This window comes from Cydia splendana, chromosome 18, assembly GCF_910591565.1.
Source record: "Cydia splendana chromosome 18, ilCydSple1.2, whole genome shotgun sequence".
Lineage (NCBI taxonomy): Eukaryota > Metazoa > Arthropoda > Insecta > Lepidoptera > Tortricidae > Cydia > Cydia splendana.
Window position 1 is genome coordinate 11,133,752 of NC_085977.1, and position 17,423 is coordinate 11,151,174.

The following is a 17,423-nucleotide window of genomic DNA, read 5'->3' on the forward strand; positions in this document are numbered from 1 at the left end:
TAATGAAGCCATACTGTTTGTGGCAACTGGGTTGTCAATCGTTAGAGCTTGACTATGTACGGGAAGAGACAGCGCCGTTTATTAAGTCATCATCATCAGGCTATATTAGTCCACTGCTGGACATAGCCCTCCCCTAAAAAGCGCCAAAGCGCCCTGTCTTCAGCTTGCCGCATCCAGCATCTGCCTGCAGTTTTTCGCAGATCGTCATCCCACCTGGTCGGAGGGCGTCCTACACTACGTTTGCCGAGTCGCGGTCTCCACTCAAGAACACGTTTATTAAGTACCTATACCAATTCGAGGCAGTGTGGAGACACTCCTCCTTTCGGGCAAACTCGGCTCCATCGGCTCAGCATTGTTCCGAGAAATTATTAGGGTTGGCATCACTTGACGTCCTTTTGCGTGCACAACCACAGATAAGATAAACACTTGAATTTGGACAACCCTAAATAGCCGAAAGGGATACCATGATTCTACCTTGAATCGCTGTCAAACTTCGGTTTTGTAGGAATTGTCCTTTCTGAACGGTAGTACAGTCACCTGCAATAAAATGTTACACCACGAAGGCTGCAAAAATATCTCACACGATCTTATTTGTAGAGCCGGCGGCCGGCGGAGCGCAGCGCAGATCACTTTAAAATTATCAATGTATATTCTTCCCTATTTCAATTACATTCAGGTACTTATAAATTTAAATGCTTTGTGACCGACCTCGGAGCATCACGGAGGATTGTTAATCCGCGGCATCGAGGAGCACGTTATAGGATAATGCGACGGTAGGCGCCGGCATGCCGCGGCATCCCCCGGTATGCGCCGAGGCCTCCTGAGTGCGCCGGAGTAGCACCGGGACGACGGAGGAGAACTCTTACATACTAGTCACTAATCCCTCTTGATAGAGTACACGCGGCGGCATGCCGCGGCATCCCCCGGCCTGCGCCGAAGTACTCCCTAGTGCGCCGGCCGCCAGCGTCGTGCTGGCGGGCGCTCGCGGTATGTCGGGGGATTTTACCTCGCCAGTGTGCGCTGCGCGGCGTAAATCCTCCTCGGTGATCTGCGCTGCGCTCCGCCGGTTTGGGCAGGCCTTAAGAGCGTGTCACAAATTTTTGCGGCCTTCGAAGAGTAACATATTATTGCAGGTGAGTGTACTATTATTTATTCAGTGTTTGAGGCTAAATTTTGCACTAGGTACTTGAAGGAGTTTCGTATTCCTTTGTCTGGCCTTACGGAACTATTAAAATATCAGAACCCATATAATGACACTAGCGGTTCCTTGAAGCCCAACTAATGTACATCCGGCCAGTTATTTATCCTTGCGTAAACAATAAAATTAATAATTCAAATCATACACGCCACTCGCAAACAAAGGGTTTTGCATATTAAACACTGGATTTCCGCAGCCGTCATACGAGCCAACAATTATGTTAAATTTAAATTAGACTGTAAATAGTATGTTTGGACGCGTGAATCAGTTTTGGGTAGTAAATTGACTTGATGTAAATTTTATACAAACAAAACTAGTCGACTTACGAACTTATTCAAATTGTGGTATTAAATATAAAATTAACCGATTTGCAAGACCGAAGTGATCCCATAAGACATCCGCGAACAGTTTTGTGCGGAGCTCCAAAGATAGTTTAAATTATAGTTGAACTATAACTACATATATCGCGACCATTAGCTGACACAACTAGAAACGTGTTCTGTAAGAAATGGCAAACTTTTTAAATGCATATATTTTATTTATTTATTTAATGGCTATGAATGTTCATGCTTTAACAACACCTTGCTAAAACAACACCCAAGTCACGAGATACGAGCTTTTTAGAGTAACTGTATACATTTAACAATGATGTACAGAGGTAACCAAATAGAATACAAATTAAATCTTAATAATAAAAATTAATAACCTCACTAAATATGGCGTTAATACACAATCACGGCGACTGTACGTACCAAATTTCGAAACTAGAAGCAATCTCAATTTTATTTTAACCAATCTGTAACCTAAAGGTGCGGCTCAAATGCAAGCGGGCTTATTCAAACAATGCTCCATAATCCGCTTACCACACTGGCATGCTGAATGGAGTACGTAACAATTTGCTATGACGGATTTCATTGGCTGTGAGTGCACGTAAATCCAACCTATCAATACTCAAAGAACTCGAACTAGAAAATGCGCCTCTCGCTTCAGCCGTGTCAAAATTTTTGAGTTCTCAGTCATTGTGATACCCTGATACCCTCCAAAAACTTGTAGTCACCGGGAGGAGAGAGAGGGATTGAGAATTAATCCGCACACTCGATATTAAAGTTGCTAAATCGGTGCATGCCGTTAAAAGCCGAAATTATTATATGGCGAAATATACTATGAGTAACACAAATTTACCCCCATCATGACCATGATTTGAAATTATTTGGAATTAACTATATTTTGATCAAAATATGATTTTATCAAAAACATATAAAAAAGTAAAAAGGCTAATCACGTCCTGTCTCGTATCATTTCAGTATTAGAGCAGACTCTCTCTTTCTCTCTCAAGTCACTCCTTTCGACATAAAATTGCCGCATCTCCAGTGAATAGCAAAGCAATTAGAAAATTGTAACCGCAATCAATATTTGCGGCTCTACTTAAATCTGATTTTGATTATTTCTGCTGTGGTTAGTAAAAGTTTGCAAATCACTGGTTTAGGGACTGAGCCGTATATGTAAAACGAGCAGTTTTTCTGTACAAATGTCCCATTGCATTCAAAAGCATACTCTTATACTATCTACCTCATCTCACCACCCACAGTCCAGTACTAAGGCGTTGTTGGCACGGGTACACTGCGTGGGAGTCGTTTTATTACGTCTCTTATTGTTTGTTTTACGCCACCTTTGACATTATGCGGAATTTCTACTTCCTGTGCCCAGTACCTATTAATGTTTAATAAAACTTGTTTAATGTCGAGAGCCCTGTTTCGTATTATATTTTGAATATTAAAATTAGGCATCTTCCCCGCCTCGTAGAGAGGTGAAACACGTGTCGAGTATTGTTCGTTTGGTGGTGCTTTGTTATATTTATTTGCGTATTTATTTTTGCGGAGGGAGGGTTGTAACATTAATTGCATGTAATAAATAAAAATAAGTTGTGCAATAATGTTTATATAAATACATTAGGTATGTACCTACACTGAGTCTACTTATGGTGGTCCATGATTATTGTAGTAATGTAAACATAACAGAACAGAATTAATCCTCAATTTAAATAAGTAGGTAAGTATGGTATAGGATTACTTACCTCAACTCAAGTCAACTCTGACACGTTGAGACGTCATAACAAAATTGAAATACTTGTTATGAAGTTTGCTCAAGTTACAAGGCACCTCGGGAAAACGAACATCGTAAATACGCTGGATGTACAGTCGCCATCAGATATATCGGAGCGGCCGAGGTGCTCAAAAATATCTGAACACGCACTCTAACGCCTTGACAATAGAGGCGTGTTCAGATATTTGTGAGCACCTTGGCCGGTCCGATATATCTGATGGCGACTGTACCTTTAATTCAAATATAGGTCAAATATAAATAAATGGATATTTTTCACGATTTTCTTCATTTTACATTTAGAATTCTAATAAATAGGTACTTCAAAGTCTTTAATCAATGTGTGTTACCAGTGATGACTTACGGCTCCGAAACGTGGTTTTTCACTATCGGCCTCATCTCAAAACTCAAAGTCGCTCAGCGAGCTATGGAGAGGGCTATGCTCGGAGTTTCTCTACGTGATCGAATCAGAAATGAGGAAGATCCGTAGACGAACTAAAGTCACCGACATAGCCCACCGGATTAGCAAGCTGAAGTGGGAAAGGGCAGGCCACATTGCATGCAGAGAAGATGGCCGATGGGGTCGAAAAGTGCTCGAGTGGAGACCACGGACTAGCAAGCGCAGCGTAGGACGTTCACCCACAAGATGGACAGACGACCTTGTTAAGGCCGCCGGAAGACGCTGGATGCGGGTCGCTTCCAACCGGTACGTTATGGAGGTCCAAGGGGGAGGCCTATGTTCAGCAGTGGACGTCTTATGGCTGAGATGATGATGATAATGATGACTTCAAATTCGTTAATCATCACCATCAGTCTAAAAAATATCCTTTGCTAGTTACCGGTCTACTCTCATTGTAGATGTTTGAATATGCAGTTTTTCCCGCGATTCTTTGTTATGAATCGGGATTAGAACCTACTGCTTAGAAGCCGCAGTTCTTACTGCTCAAAGTGCTCAGAATTGAGAAGAGGTTAGGTTTCTCTGCAGTTGTATGTACAGTCGAAAGTATTAATTTATGACCCATTTCGTACCTTGTCACAGTGACAATAATATTAGGTCTCTAACGACTTTCATATTGATTGTCACTGTGACAAGGTACGAAAAAATACTTTCACTGTCGACTTTTAAATATGTAAGAAATAACTACCTACTAAGACCCGTCCCGGGCTGCCCCCGACGCAAAGGTGCCCATCACGCTCGCTACGTTGCCGCGTTGGATTGCGTTGGACAGCCTTTGCATCAGGAAAAACCCGGAACGGGGGTCAAGGCCTCTTTCAAACAGGCGACGACCCAGCTCCCGGAGGAAGGTCTTACCCTCAGCATCTCGAAGTGAGGGGGATGAATAATATTTATCTTTTTAGGTACGAAATGGGTCATAAATTAATACTTTCGATCGTACCATTAGAAGAGAGAAGCTGCTTGTTTGACTTTTCCCATAGATACGCTACTTTGTTACGTCGGAGCGTGGAATGCAAATTCCTGTGCAGGAACTCTGCAAAGCACTCAATGCTATGCGGTCCTATAAATTGTTTATTGGTTTAAATTGCAGCAAATGTTTCCTGAGAGAACAGTTGCTGGAAAATGAAATTTTGTTCATTATCTAAGCGTGAAGATTCCTATTGGAACTCGATTAGCGGAGGTAAGGCACATATAGTATATAGTATCGACTGAGTATAACTCTTTTATTCTAAATAAATATTTATTTATCAAACTGTAACACAAAAGTCATTAATATATCTATCATATAGAAAAACATTTGTCCCTTCCTTGCATTAAAGTTGAGGGTTAATTTAGGTTAACTAATTGTCGTTTTTTTTTTAAATAAGTCCAAGCGTGTTTACGTTGTGAGGTGAGACATGATATATGTTTACACGATTCTGTTAAGCTAGAGGTTTAAAAGATTCTTCGCAAGAGATTAATAGATTTATATTTGACGTCCCCGTAGAAGTTTTTCAGTTAGTTGTTTGATTTCGCAAAATAAAAGGTCTTGTGTTTTGTCATGATGGTGTATTAATTAATTATATCCATAAAAGTACAAATATAACAGTATCGATACCCTTATTAAACCTAAACTAAATATAAGCCTGACAATTAATTGGGGTCAGAAGCATGTTTGTCCCGTACTGTCCCACACATGCGCATGGGTTTAATTTCCCTAACATCATCTTCATTTAGTTTAAGTATTTCGTGAACGGAAGTATGCCAGGGCAGGTTGCGAAAATAGGCACACTCAGCATAATTGTTTTCTATTTTTGCAACCTACTGAGTGAATTGTTTCCCACCTACGCAACTAGTTCAGCAGAGGCTTTTAGTAAATAAGCATTTTTCTTGTAAAGCTTTCCTTTACTCAAGGGTCACTTTTCTTTAGGGTGAATACTTAAACAAGTTAACATATTTTACTAAAGGTTATACAAATAATGGTTTTATGTCAACTACAAATTAGAAGGAAGAAAATCATACAAGGAAAATGATGTCAAAATGAGATCAAATTGAGATCGATTTGTGAGTTACAAATACCACTCGATTTACCGCCGTATTAACATTGAAGTTCAGACCGCATAATAAACTTAAAAAAATATGATAACGCAATGCACTCTGGTTATCGTCAAATCGCGCGACTTAAAAGGGATTATTGGTATTATTTGGCTTAGGTATAATTATAACCTTTATCAATTTTATTTACAACATAGTTTAAGCTTATCAAGATGCCTTTGGAAATAATTACATATAATTGTGATAAACGACATCATTGTTTAAAACACTTGAGACGTTACAATACGTCTTTTAGTGTCCAATATATTTTATAATGAAATTTCTTAAATTAGCAATTTCTTTGCTTAGTGTAGTTTTAGTAAAATGTGAAAAATTCCGCTTCGATAACTACACGTTATATAAAATTTTCCCGGAAAGTGAAATACAAGTGAAATCACTTGAAAACCTTCAAAATGATATAAGATTTGATTTTTGGACGGATCCAGTGCCGTCAGCGGAGTTTGTTTTAGTCATGTCGAGCCCTGCGGATACTAATGAACTTGTTACTTTCTTGGAGACAAACAACATGAAATCTGAGATCACTATGAGCAATGTTCAAGAGTAAGTAGACGCAAAAAAATCCTGTACTAAGGAGTGCATTTGACCTAAATTTGATTACTCTTGCACTGATTTTTGATCACTTCCCGTACATTTTGTTCCACAGACACATCGACAAACAAACCGTCAAACGATACACACGTAGCAACGTTCGCTCTATGTCCTGGGACGCCTACTACACGCTAGACGACATCTACGCTTGGCTTGATGACTTAGTCACTGCATATCCGGACATTGTGACTGAAATTAATGGAGGTGGCTCCTACGAAGGCCGAGAAATCAAGGGCATTAAGATATCTCATGGCAGCGGTAAAAGAATTATCTTCGTCGAAGGTGGTATCCATTCCAGGGAGTGGATTTCACCTTCATCAGTTTGCTATATCATCTCTGAATTGCTGACTAGAGAAGATCCCGAAACAATGGCCGCTGCTCGTGATTATGATTGGTACATATTTCCTGTTACGAATCCTGATGGTTACATTTGGACTCATGAAAGCGTAAGTTTATTTTGTTCCTATAATTGTTGATGTGTTCTGATTACTTAGCATGACTTGCGTTGTCGTGTGCGACTAAATACTTAAAATCACGCCTGACATGAGGTCGCGCGCAACAACGCAAGTGATACTAGTAGGTAATTGTTTTTTTTTTAATTGCAGTTTAGGATGTGGCGTAAAAATCGACGTCCCTTCGGTTCTGAATTTGGTGTTGATCTGAACAGAAACTGGAACAACAACTGGCTTGGTAATTACAACATTGCAAAAATATTAAATGGTGCAATTGTGCCTATAGTTTATTGAGTAAGGTCATGTGGGGTAATACAAACATATTTTATTTTGCTCGGGGCAAGAGAAACAGTATGAGGATTCCCTACAAGTGTTTGTCTTGCTCCAGTGTTTGTTTTACCCCATCTAACCTTCCCTACTGGGTCATTTGCAATTTTTTTGTACCTTTGTCTAATTTTTTCTTAACATTCTCAGTTTCATAACGAAAATTAACCATACAAAAATGCAAATTTGTATAGCTAACATTCGTAATGAAACTGAGAAAATTAAGAAAAGATGAGATTAAGTTTTCTTAATTTTCTCAGTTTCGTTACGAATGTTAGCTATACAAATTTGCATTTTTGTATGGTTAATTTTCGTTCGTTTCGTTTCGAAACTGAGAATGTTAAGAAAAAATTAGACAAAGGTACAAAAAAATTGCAAATTACCCTACTCTGGCCGCGTAGCCAAGATGCCAATCGCTTACGCTCCGTAGCGATCGAAACGCAACTGTCACTGTCGAACTAATATGGAAGAGTGATAGAGAGACATAAAGCTTTTCGTTGTCTAAGCGATAGCGATTGTAACCTTGGCTAGGCCGGCTGTTTTTTTATCTCTAAAAAAATTTAAAAATAAAAAGAACGCAACCCATGTTTACTAATGAGAAAACCAAGAAAACTGACTTCGGTTATATATTTTATTTACTATATTACGTTTTTCAGTCGCTGGTGCCAGTGCAAACCCTGCTACAGACACCTACGCGGGCCCGGGCCCCTTCTCTGAACCAGAAACGAGATCGTTATCTAATTACATCAGTTCCATCGGCGACCAGATCGACTTGTATCTGTCATTCCATTCCTTCAGCCAGATGTTGTTGGTGCCTTACGGGAACACAACTGATCATATAGATAATTACTATGACCTGGTAATAATACTTAAAATTCTTAAAATTAAAACAAATATGTTTTAATTTTCAGGGATTTAATATCACAAAGAGCTAATATTTAAATGTTCCGTAAGAAGATTTGCAAAGCGTGACACTTTTGCGATTTTTATTTTGGTGTCGTACTATCTTATTTCCTAGATCGTACCTAATCATTCTAAAAACCCTTTCTTGAACTATAAGGTGATATTAAATCTAACTGTGAATAAATCTTATTGCGGGCAGAACTGGTTTGGTCACAGCCCAATTGTCTTTTTAGGGTTGCCCAAATCATTATAGTGTATGAAATTTCACCGATACAAAGAACAGATATTGCATAATGCACTATAGTGTTGAACATTTCATAAGTGTGACTTGTTCACACGGAATATAGACTACTACAGAGTAATCGCCATATTACTATGAAAACTATTGTCGCCAAGATTATGAGCCCTCGCCCGTTACTATAACTTGTTACTTGTGTGTAGTTGGTGTGTTGTTGTTGTTGTGTTGTTGTCTTGTTGTTGTGTGTGTAAGCGATAAGACCGCCTGTTGCTACCTTTATTTACATTGTAAATCTGTTATTGAATATTTCTTTTGTGGTGCAATAAAGTGTTCATTAAGTTGCACTTCATTTTGAGAGCTTAATTTAATGTTACTGAATTCCACACAATTCCTACTTACTTTAAAATCCAACGCCTATTTGATTAGAAATCTCCTTTTCAGGTAAACATTGGCCGTCGCGCCATGGGAGCGCTGTCAGTTAGATACCAAACGCAATATGTTACGGGGAATATTGCAGAAACTATATGTGAGTATGTTGTGTAAATGGAACTTACTCGCGCGCCGCGGCAATGGGTTTCCTGTAATGAAGAAATTTTAACGAGATTGCTGGTATTGACCTAGTTGTCAATATTGAATTTTTATTTATTTATTGTACGGGAAACCAAGAGAATTACGAACTAAGATGAGAAAGGAGAATTGGTTTTAAAATGTTATTAGTTAAATTGGGCCATTTTATTTAAAGTTGTCCCTACACTATTTTTTCAAAATTGGGATTTTTTATGTTATTTCTACTCAGAATCACGAGCTCTTTCTATCCTAATAGGAGAAAAAAAGTGTTCCAAGGCTTTTTCAAAATGTATGGAAATCTTGGGACACTTTTTTTCTCCTTTTAGGATCAAAAGAGCTCATGATTCTGAGTAGAAATAACATATAAAATCCCAATTTTGAAAAAAAAAGTGTAGGGGACAACTTTAAATAAAATGGCTCTTATCCGTTATGTGGACACGTCTTACCCTAATTTCAGATGAACACAACGTTTTAGTGTGACTTAAATTTACAAAAACAAATGGATAAATAATTATTTATTTACCTGGTTAAAAGATTAACTTGACATTAATTAATAATGAACATGAGTTTTATTTTAACATTGAGAAAATAGTTAAATCTAGAAATAAACCATCCAGCTATTGTATTGTGAGACTTGTTAAACGTTGATATTACTTTTTTTTTCGTTGATTCATAAATCGTAAATACTAAAATTATATTAAACCCACGAAGAACATTATCGAAAAGTATTAGACGTATTCTGGTTCGGTAATCGTAGTTGGAAGTGTTGGAAATGGGTAGGAATTCTACTGTGTTAGGAACTTTTTATATTACTTATAGTTTATGTTGCTATGGTTGTTATAATAACAAAATTGTCAGTAAACGATAAATATTGAATAGAGTAACTTGTTTTATTACAACGGTTATGGGCTTTACGCAAAATGGATAAAGAAGTAAGTGTTATAAGTGGTATGTTGCAAAAATTCAGCCCTGAAAATTATCCACAATGGAAATTTCAATTGAAGTGTGCGTTAAAAGCTAAGGGTCTTGGTAAATATATAGAAGCTGATGGAGTATCCGGCTCCGGTGGCACGAGTACGGGCGCCGGCGGCACGGGGGAGTCTTCTGCAGCCGCGGAGCAGAGTGAGCGACAAGATGCCGCCGCTATGTTTATAATTACGTCGTCGTTAACGTATGAGCAAATGGTCATTGTCGAAAACTGCACGACCGCAAGGCAGATGATTGAAAAATTTGACTCTATCTACGCTCAGAAATCAGAGTTCACTAAAATGTCCTTGCACGAACGTTTTTACCAGTACAAGATGAGAGAGAACGATGGCGTAGCTCAACACATTGCAAAATTGGAATCATTGGCTAAGCAAATCCGTGAGTCTGGAGATACAATTAGCGACACAGCTGTTATTACGAAGATAATTGGTAGTCTTCCGTCAAAATATAGGAATGTAAGACAAGCGTGGCTATCCATGGACGTGACGAAGCAAACTATAGCTAACCTAACCGCGAGGCTGTTAGATGAAGAAGCTAGTCTCGCCAGCGATGATTGTGCCGACCCTGTTGCTTTAGGTGCAATAACAAAAAATGAATACAATGAGAGAAAGGACTACACGAAAGCTCCTGTCTGCTACTACTGTCAAAAAGCAGGTCATATTGCTAGAGACTGTTACTCGCGAAAAAGAAACCTTGATAAACCTAATTCTGGAGCGAACATGACTTACGAGTACTCTGCTCTAACAGTCAAAACGTCTTATGAATGCGATCAAACCAAAGACGAGGATCTGTGGTTTCTAGACAGTGGAGCCTCTCAACATATGACCAGCAGGCTAGAATTCTTTAGTGAATTGTCTGATAGTTCTATAAAAACTGTAAGTCTGGGAGATAAGTCCGAGCTGAGTGTCAAAGAAATTGGGACTGTTTTTATAAAGAAGTTGCTAAACCATACATGGTGGGATTCCGAGATTAACAATGTGCTTTATGTTCCAAACTTAAAGAAAAATATTATTTCTGAAGGCGTTTTAACTGAAAAAGGATACATAATACACAAAGAAAAGTTTCACGCAAATATATTTAATTCGGATAGGAGGTTGGTAGCATATGCACGAAGACAACCAAACAACCTCTATAAATTATTTTTTAAAACAGCTGTGCATAGAGGCAATCTGGCCGTCAACGTCAACACCGTCATTACTGACAGTAATTTGAAAACGTCGCATGACAGGAAAAATCATTTAAATAACATGTGTGTGAATATGCTGCAAAATAAAGAAAATATTCAAAAGGAACCTTACGAATCCAATGTTTATAAAGAACGCATTTGGTACAACATAAAGTATCAGGATAAATCTGCGAAGGAAAGTGGAGCTTGCAGTACTCGGAACAAAACTTCAAGCAAACATGTAATTCCGTATGAAAAGTGGACCGATGAGAAAGGTAAATTTAGTGAGACCCTAGATCGAAATCAAACCCAACTGATTGTAAGAAAGGACTGCAATCTGACTGATGATTTCTTTGATTGTGAAGAAACTTCATTTAAAGCCGAGCTTAATACTTATGGCAAACGAAACATTTTCCGAGAAGCAAACAAAGAAACAAATGATAAAACAGAAATGCAAAATAGACTGGTTCCATTTTTCATCTTTGATCGCAAGATACAAGTTATGAAAGAAGGAAATGAAATTTCGGTAAACGCTATTTGATATGCAGTGGGAGCTTATTTTCGAAACTATTTATTATACGTTGTCTTGTAAATACCTACCAACGAGATAGTGGGAGTCACTAATTCCCAAACTGTTTTATTTACTTTGTATTCCCAAACTGTTTAATGCTAATGTTTATTTTAAAATCCTACCTAGTGGGAGTGTTGGAAATATGTAGGATTTCTACTGTGTTAGGAACTTTTTATATTACTTATAGTTTATGTTGCTATGGTTGTTATAATAACAAAATTGTCAGTAAACGATAAATATTGAATAGAGTAACTTGTTTTATTACAACAGGAAGGTCATCGAGCCTATGTCCAAAAGTTCGATTCGAAGCCGTAGGTATGCTTTTTAATTTCTCATTTATTTGAAATTTATAAAAACCAGCAATAACAAATAATGTGACAAAATATTTTTCAGACCATGCAACCGGCGGTAGCGTAGACTGGGTCAGAGGTCACCTCCGCGTCCCCCTAGTCTACTGCTACGAACTCCGAGACCGTGGCGCGTCCGGATTCCTCCTGCCCACAGACCAGATCCTGCCCAACAATGAGGAGACCATGGACTCGGTGCTGGAGATCATCCATCAGGCTAAGAGGTTCGGGTACATGAACAGTTCAGCGGGCTTGACGGGATCTATTGTAATGATATTTGGACCGATGCTGGCATACTTTTTGTGAAATACCTAAGTCAAAATAAATTATCGTGTTTCTGTACAAATGTATGTAATAATAAATAATATGTAATACTTTTTCCTTATTACTGAAATCAATTTTATGAATGTCAATAGACATCAAACGTTTGTTTTACCATTAACCAAGCGTTATTGGAACTCACGCGTTAGAAAAATGTAGGAGTGGAATTCAAGGTTTCGCTTGGTACCTATATTAAAGAACAGGTTTTCCATAATTATGTAGATTTATTTTTCTATTGAAATTCATTATACAAAAAATAGGTTACACTACACATTTATGGAAACAGGTTCCCTACATCGGTTTTTATATTGAATATAAATTCTTTAGAGATTACCACGAGTGCCGCACGTGACAACTTATGATAATCCCGATAGTGATAAGATTAAATTTATCATGTATAATATAATTATGTACATTATGTTGCACACAATTGCATTTACTTGATATTATATCACCTAGACGACGATTATCTGAAACTGTCTGCAATGTTAATTCTTGACAAATTCGACAAAATACAAATACCTAGGCTAAATACTAACCATATCGTGACATCGATTGCTCTACTTTGCTTCAGTCCTAACCAACACAGAGACCTTGAAACTAAAAATAAAATAAGTCCCATTAACTAAATGTGTAAGATTTCGGAATAGGTCTAGAAATAGGACCGAATAAAGTACATACAAAGTCATGAATGAAATACGCAAAGCTATGTAATTGCATGCTGCCTTTTGTTTATATCGACAAAACCGCAGGAGTGCAGGAACAATTGTCACCCAGCCGCCCACCTTTGATTTTTATTAACCGGCTGAACAGAGCTTATGCCCTACAAATTTACATTTACCGTCCGCAAAATCTGGAGCTGACATTGTCATGTATGCAATCCATACTTCAAATTTAAAACAAAGGAATATATTACTTATGCTTACGTCTATAAAGCTCAGGTGTTTTAAAGGAATGAAAGTGGTTCCGCAGTGGTGCCGTGACCAGGATAAAATAGGTTGGTATCGCATGCGCATATAATAGCTACTGGGCCAGTCGACATAACTCGTCCACTGCGTCATAAATACGACTTTGCTGGGCGATGAATGCCGCACAGTGGAGAATAAATGCCACAGATAGTTTAAGACTTTGGCCAAAGTGAAGAAACGACTTTGCAATGAACTAGAATTAAACGGCTAAGAATACGCTAAATAAGGAGAACGTTCATTTTATAATTAATGATTTATTGCATGGCATCTGTTGAAAGTATAATTTAAGTGGTATTGATTACATTGTTGCATATGAATATAATAACAGTTTTAATAACGAAACGTCCGTGAGACACAGACATATTTAAATATATTATGAACGGGTCACTCACGTATTTTAAGTTTACATGTTTCCCTTCGTGCCGAGGATATAATAACAGTTTTTAAACTTTTTTATTTATACACATTTAGCACATATTTTATTTATATACATAGTCGAATCTTCAGAACATTGAAACCGAGGCTTGGTAAGTCCATGGATAAAACTACTGGGGACTCGATTATAAAAGTTTACTGCTGCAAATAATTATTAAGTGTCTATCACGAAAACAGATACCCCGTGCAACAACGTCATGATGAGCCACAAAGCGATCCAACTGTTTATTTAAAAGTACAATTGTCACCAACCAACACTAACCCGTTTATAACAAAAACGTTTATTTTCGTAACCTATACTGACTCACCTTATTGTCTCGAGTACATAAAAATGTCAGCGCTGTTATTTATGGTGCATTTGAGCGCTCGGGAGCATTACCAATGTGAAAATAACTTTGCATAAAAACGGGCACACCTACTGTCTTACCCGATTGTTAGCAGCAGCATCTTTGCATTTAATTCTGATAAAATGCGGTACCTACTAGACATGTGCGCCGATGGCAAAATCATCGGCGGCGGCGTCCGATGATTTTTTGATCGGCGGCGGCGGCGTGATCGGCGTGCAATCGGCGTGGCATAATTTTTGATACTGCATAAGGACGTGGCTGTAGAAACTCTACATTAAAGCCTTCTGAGTATTTACTAAATAAATAAATAAAAATAAAAAATAAAAAAGCCTTTTATTCCAACTCATTACTAACTAAAGTTTACAAACTAAGGTTACATATAACTTACTTTTAATATTTACATAATACAATTTATATCTTTACTTTTTATTTGAATGAGCGGACCTCCTCGTGAGTAAAGGCCTCTCCCAGTTTGCGCCAGCTCTCTCTGTCTTGAGCCTTGGTGTGCCAGTTGCTAGAGACGTGCTTTGTTATGTCCTCTATCCATCTTGCCTGTGGTCGCCCTTGTCTGCGTTTGCCTGGTGGTCCTTTCCAGAGCGTCGTTCTCTTCGTCCACCTTGTATAAGGTAGCCTAGCTACATGTCCTGCCCATTTCCACTTCATGTTTATGCAGTGTTCTAGGGCATCTACGATCTTGGTTTTTTCTCTTATTTCTGAGCTTTTTATTTTGTCTAACCGTTTTATTTTTAATATACTTCGTTCCTGTGCTCTCTGGCAGGTTCTAATTTTTTGTTTAATATAATTTGTGTATGTCCAGGTTTGGCACCCATAGCTTAGACATGGTAGTAAACAGGACTCTTTTTTTCAGTGGCATCGGTATAGGGCTTTTTAGAATGTCTTTTAGACTCCAGAATTTACACCATGTTTTTGTGATTCTTCTGTCTAATTCTTTCTCATTTCGGTCCTTATCGAATGAAATTTGTTTTCACGAATAGTGAAAGTGAGTATTTACTAGGCTATCTAAAACATATTATGAGTGATTTCTCAATAATTGCCGATAATTATATCCCATAATTTCACTTGGCAACCATTTCTTACCAACCTAACGGTTAGCAATGGTATGTTTAAATATTAACATAAAAAAGACACTTTAAAACGCCACATTTTAGGCAGTATAATAACTTTATAAGCGTTATACAAATTAAACACAAAAAGATTTCTTTATAAGTTAAGTCGTAAGTTAAAAAAGACTATACTGACTTTTCCCAGCCGCTGTTGCCTCACCTATTTAAGATTTGTTACGAACTAATGATGAACTACAAACTTAATACATTTGTCTGAACTGAAGTTTATCAGAAATGTATGTTTGAATAAAGATGTCGTTGTTTTTGTTTTCGAAAGTAAACGTCTCTGGCAGGTTGATTCACTCAACAGAAAGACTGTCTGTCACTGTCACTGTCTTAGAAATGGCCCGTGTCGCATAGCACTTGAATGGAAAAACCAGCGTTTCTTCAGACCTACATACTGCGAGCCACTACCCAAAAATTTGATTGATAAACGAGCCCTCTGACGGAAAATTTAGTCTCTTGAGAAACTTTTTATGAGATAATACATTGCATTTCATAAAAAAGTTTTATGAAATATTAAGGTTTACTTTGTTTTCTTTGTTAGCTTAATGATGACCCTTGGTGATTTAAATATATTTGGTGAAATATATATTGTGAAGTAAAAGAAACTGATAATCACCATAAAATTACTAAGTATCATCATCATCAGTATTTAAGAGCTACGCTCTTGTCGGTGGAGTAGTCGCCATTCTTCTTTTTGCTGGGCCAGTCTTTTAACTCCCTCGTACGACACGACAGAAACTCTATCTTTTATTTGACTGAGATATGTGAGCCTGGGCCTTCCTCTGCGTCTTTGCCCCTCAATCTTGCCCTCCAGGATGTTTAAAAAGAATCTGTCGTGCCGTATCAGGTGGCCAACCATCTTGCCCCATCTGTTAGCTACTGTGTCAAACAGGCATCTCTTCTCTCCTGCCATGCTCAGGACCTCTTCGTTCGTTCGTCTTGACTAAATTTCACTGATTAAATTGACAATCATGCCTATCAAGAGACTATAATAATGTAAAACAAAATGCGTTCTATAAAAAAGCTGTGTGATAAAATATCAAATATCAATAATAATTATGTCCTGTGATAAAACAACTAGATCTTTTTTTAAATTAACGCTAAATCGTCATCACAGCTAACACCGCAACAACAAAAATGATGCTAATTTGTTTCACTGGCAAATGAAATAATCGAAAAAGCATCAGAATATTTAAATTATATCTCTGACACTATCTACTCACTACGCAACATGCAGTAAGACATGATAGGTATCAAAAATTTCCACGCCGATTATACGCCGGTCAACTTTATCGGCGGCGGCGGCGTGGAAAAATCGTCGGCGGCGGCGGCGCGGCGGCGCGGCGCACATGTCTAGTACCTACCGTATTTTATGGGCTCTCGCAAATTCTTAGATATAAGCGTTATCAACCCATGCGCGCGATACAAGGATTCGCCCCCATAAATTAGGTATACAGTGTGTAAGTCTAATACGGGCGATAAATTAAATCGGACATAGTATTCATTAGTGTAATCATGAAGTAAAAGGTTTTTTTAAGAGCGCTCTTACAAGAAAAGTCGAAATAATGCAAAATTGATGATACTAGTCGACAAAATTCAGGACTTTGCGCTCATTATTAGAAACAATGAGTACTTGTTCCAGTAAAAGCGTCTTCTTATCTTTATAAATATCGTTGTAAATATTAGAAAAAGGACTTATTAAATTAGTAATGATTTTTTTTCTGATGGTCGTTTCCGAAAAACCCCGTGAAGCACTGAATGGCGAGCTCTTATTTGGAAATGTTGAGAATTTTACTCTGCTAAACCTGGCTATTTTGTATTACTAATACCCTGTACTTTAGGCATATCAAACTATATTTTTCCTACATACCTTTGAGAAAGAGAAAATCAAAGTAAAACGAACTCGATTTTCTCTCCGAAACAAGTGTCAATTCCTACGAAAATCTACTTAATATCCAAGTCATTTTCATACTCAAGCAATCTGCAACGTTTGCTTATACTGTTGGTATACATTAGTGTTTATGAAATTCTACTATAATTTTTTGGCAATTTTTTGAAAACTACTCTATATTACCGATGACGCGCGCTGCGCCAGCTCAATGCCGCGGCAGAGCTTGTAGAGGCAGGACGTGTGTCGGTCGGCTCCGCACATTTTCAACGGCGACGACGAGGTTTTTTATCATTGTGTGCGGCGGGCGCCGTGTAAAACGCTATACTGTGTGCGTGTAAAC

The 17,423-nt window shown here is 37.9% G+C and overlaps 2 protein-coding genes across 2 annotated transcripts in view; one reads left to right on the plus strand and one right to left on the minus strand.

Moving 5' to 3' along the window:
• LOC134799113 (zinc carboxypeptidase-like) overlaps positions 1-17,423 on the minus strand; it is a 243,886-nt gene that overhangs the window by 60,015 nt on the left and 166,448 nt on the right. The window lies entirely within an intron of this gene.
• On the plus strand, positions 6,092-12,318 carry LOC134799116 (zinc carboxypeptidase-like). Its single transcript, XM_063771514.1, has 6 exons — positions 6,092-6,389; positions 6,493-6,883; positions 7,043-7,127; positions 7,870-8,072; positions 8,796-8,880; positions 12,038-12,318. The coding sequence occupies exons 1-6, from the start codon at positions 6,103-6,105 to the stop codon at positions 12,295-12,297; spliced, it is 1,311 nt and encodes a 436-aa protein (XP_063627584.1). The 5' UTR covers positions 6,092-6,102; the 3' UTR covers positions 12,298-12,318.

Excerpts from the sequence above, each read along its gene's own strand:
- LOC134799116 (XM_063771514.1), top strand. The coding sequence starts at position 6,103 with ATGAAATTTCTTAAATTAGCAATTTCTTTGCTTAGTGTAGTTTTAGTA. Across the intron at positions 6,390-6,492 it reads ACTATGAGCAATGTTCAAGA|ACACATCGACAAACAAACCG; the intron begins GTAAGTAGACGC and ends TTTGTTCCACAG. Across the intron at positions 6,884-7,042 it reads ACATTTGGACTCATGAAAGC|TTTAGGATGTGGCGTAAAAA; the intron begins GTAAGTTTATTT and ends TTTTAATTGCAG.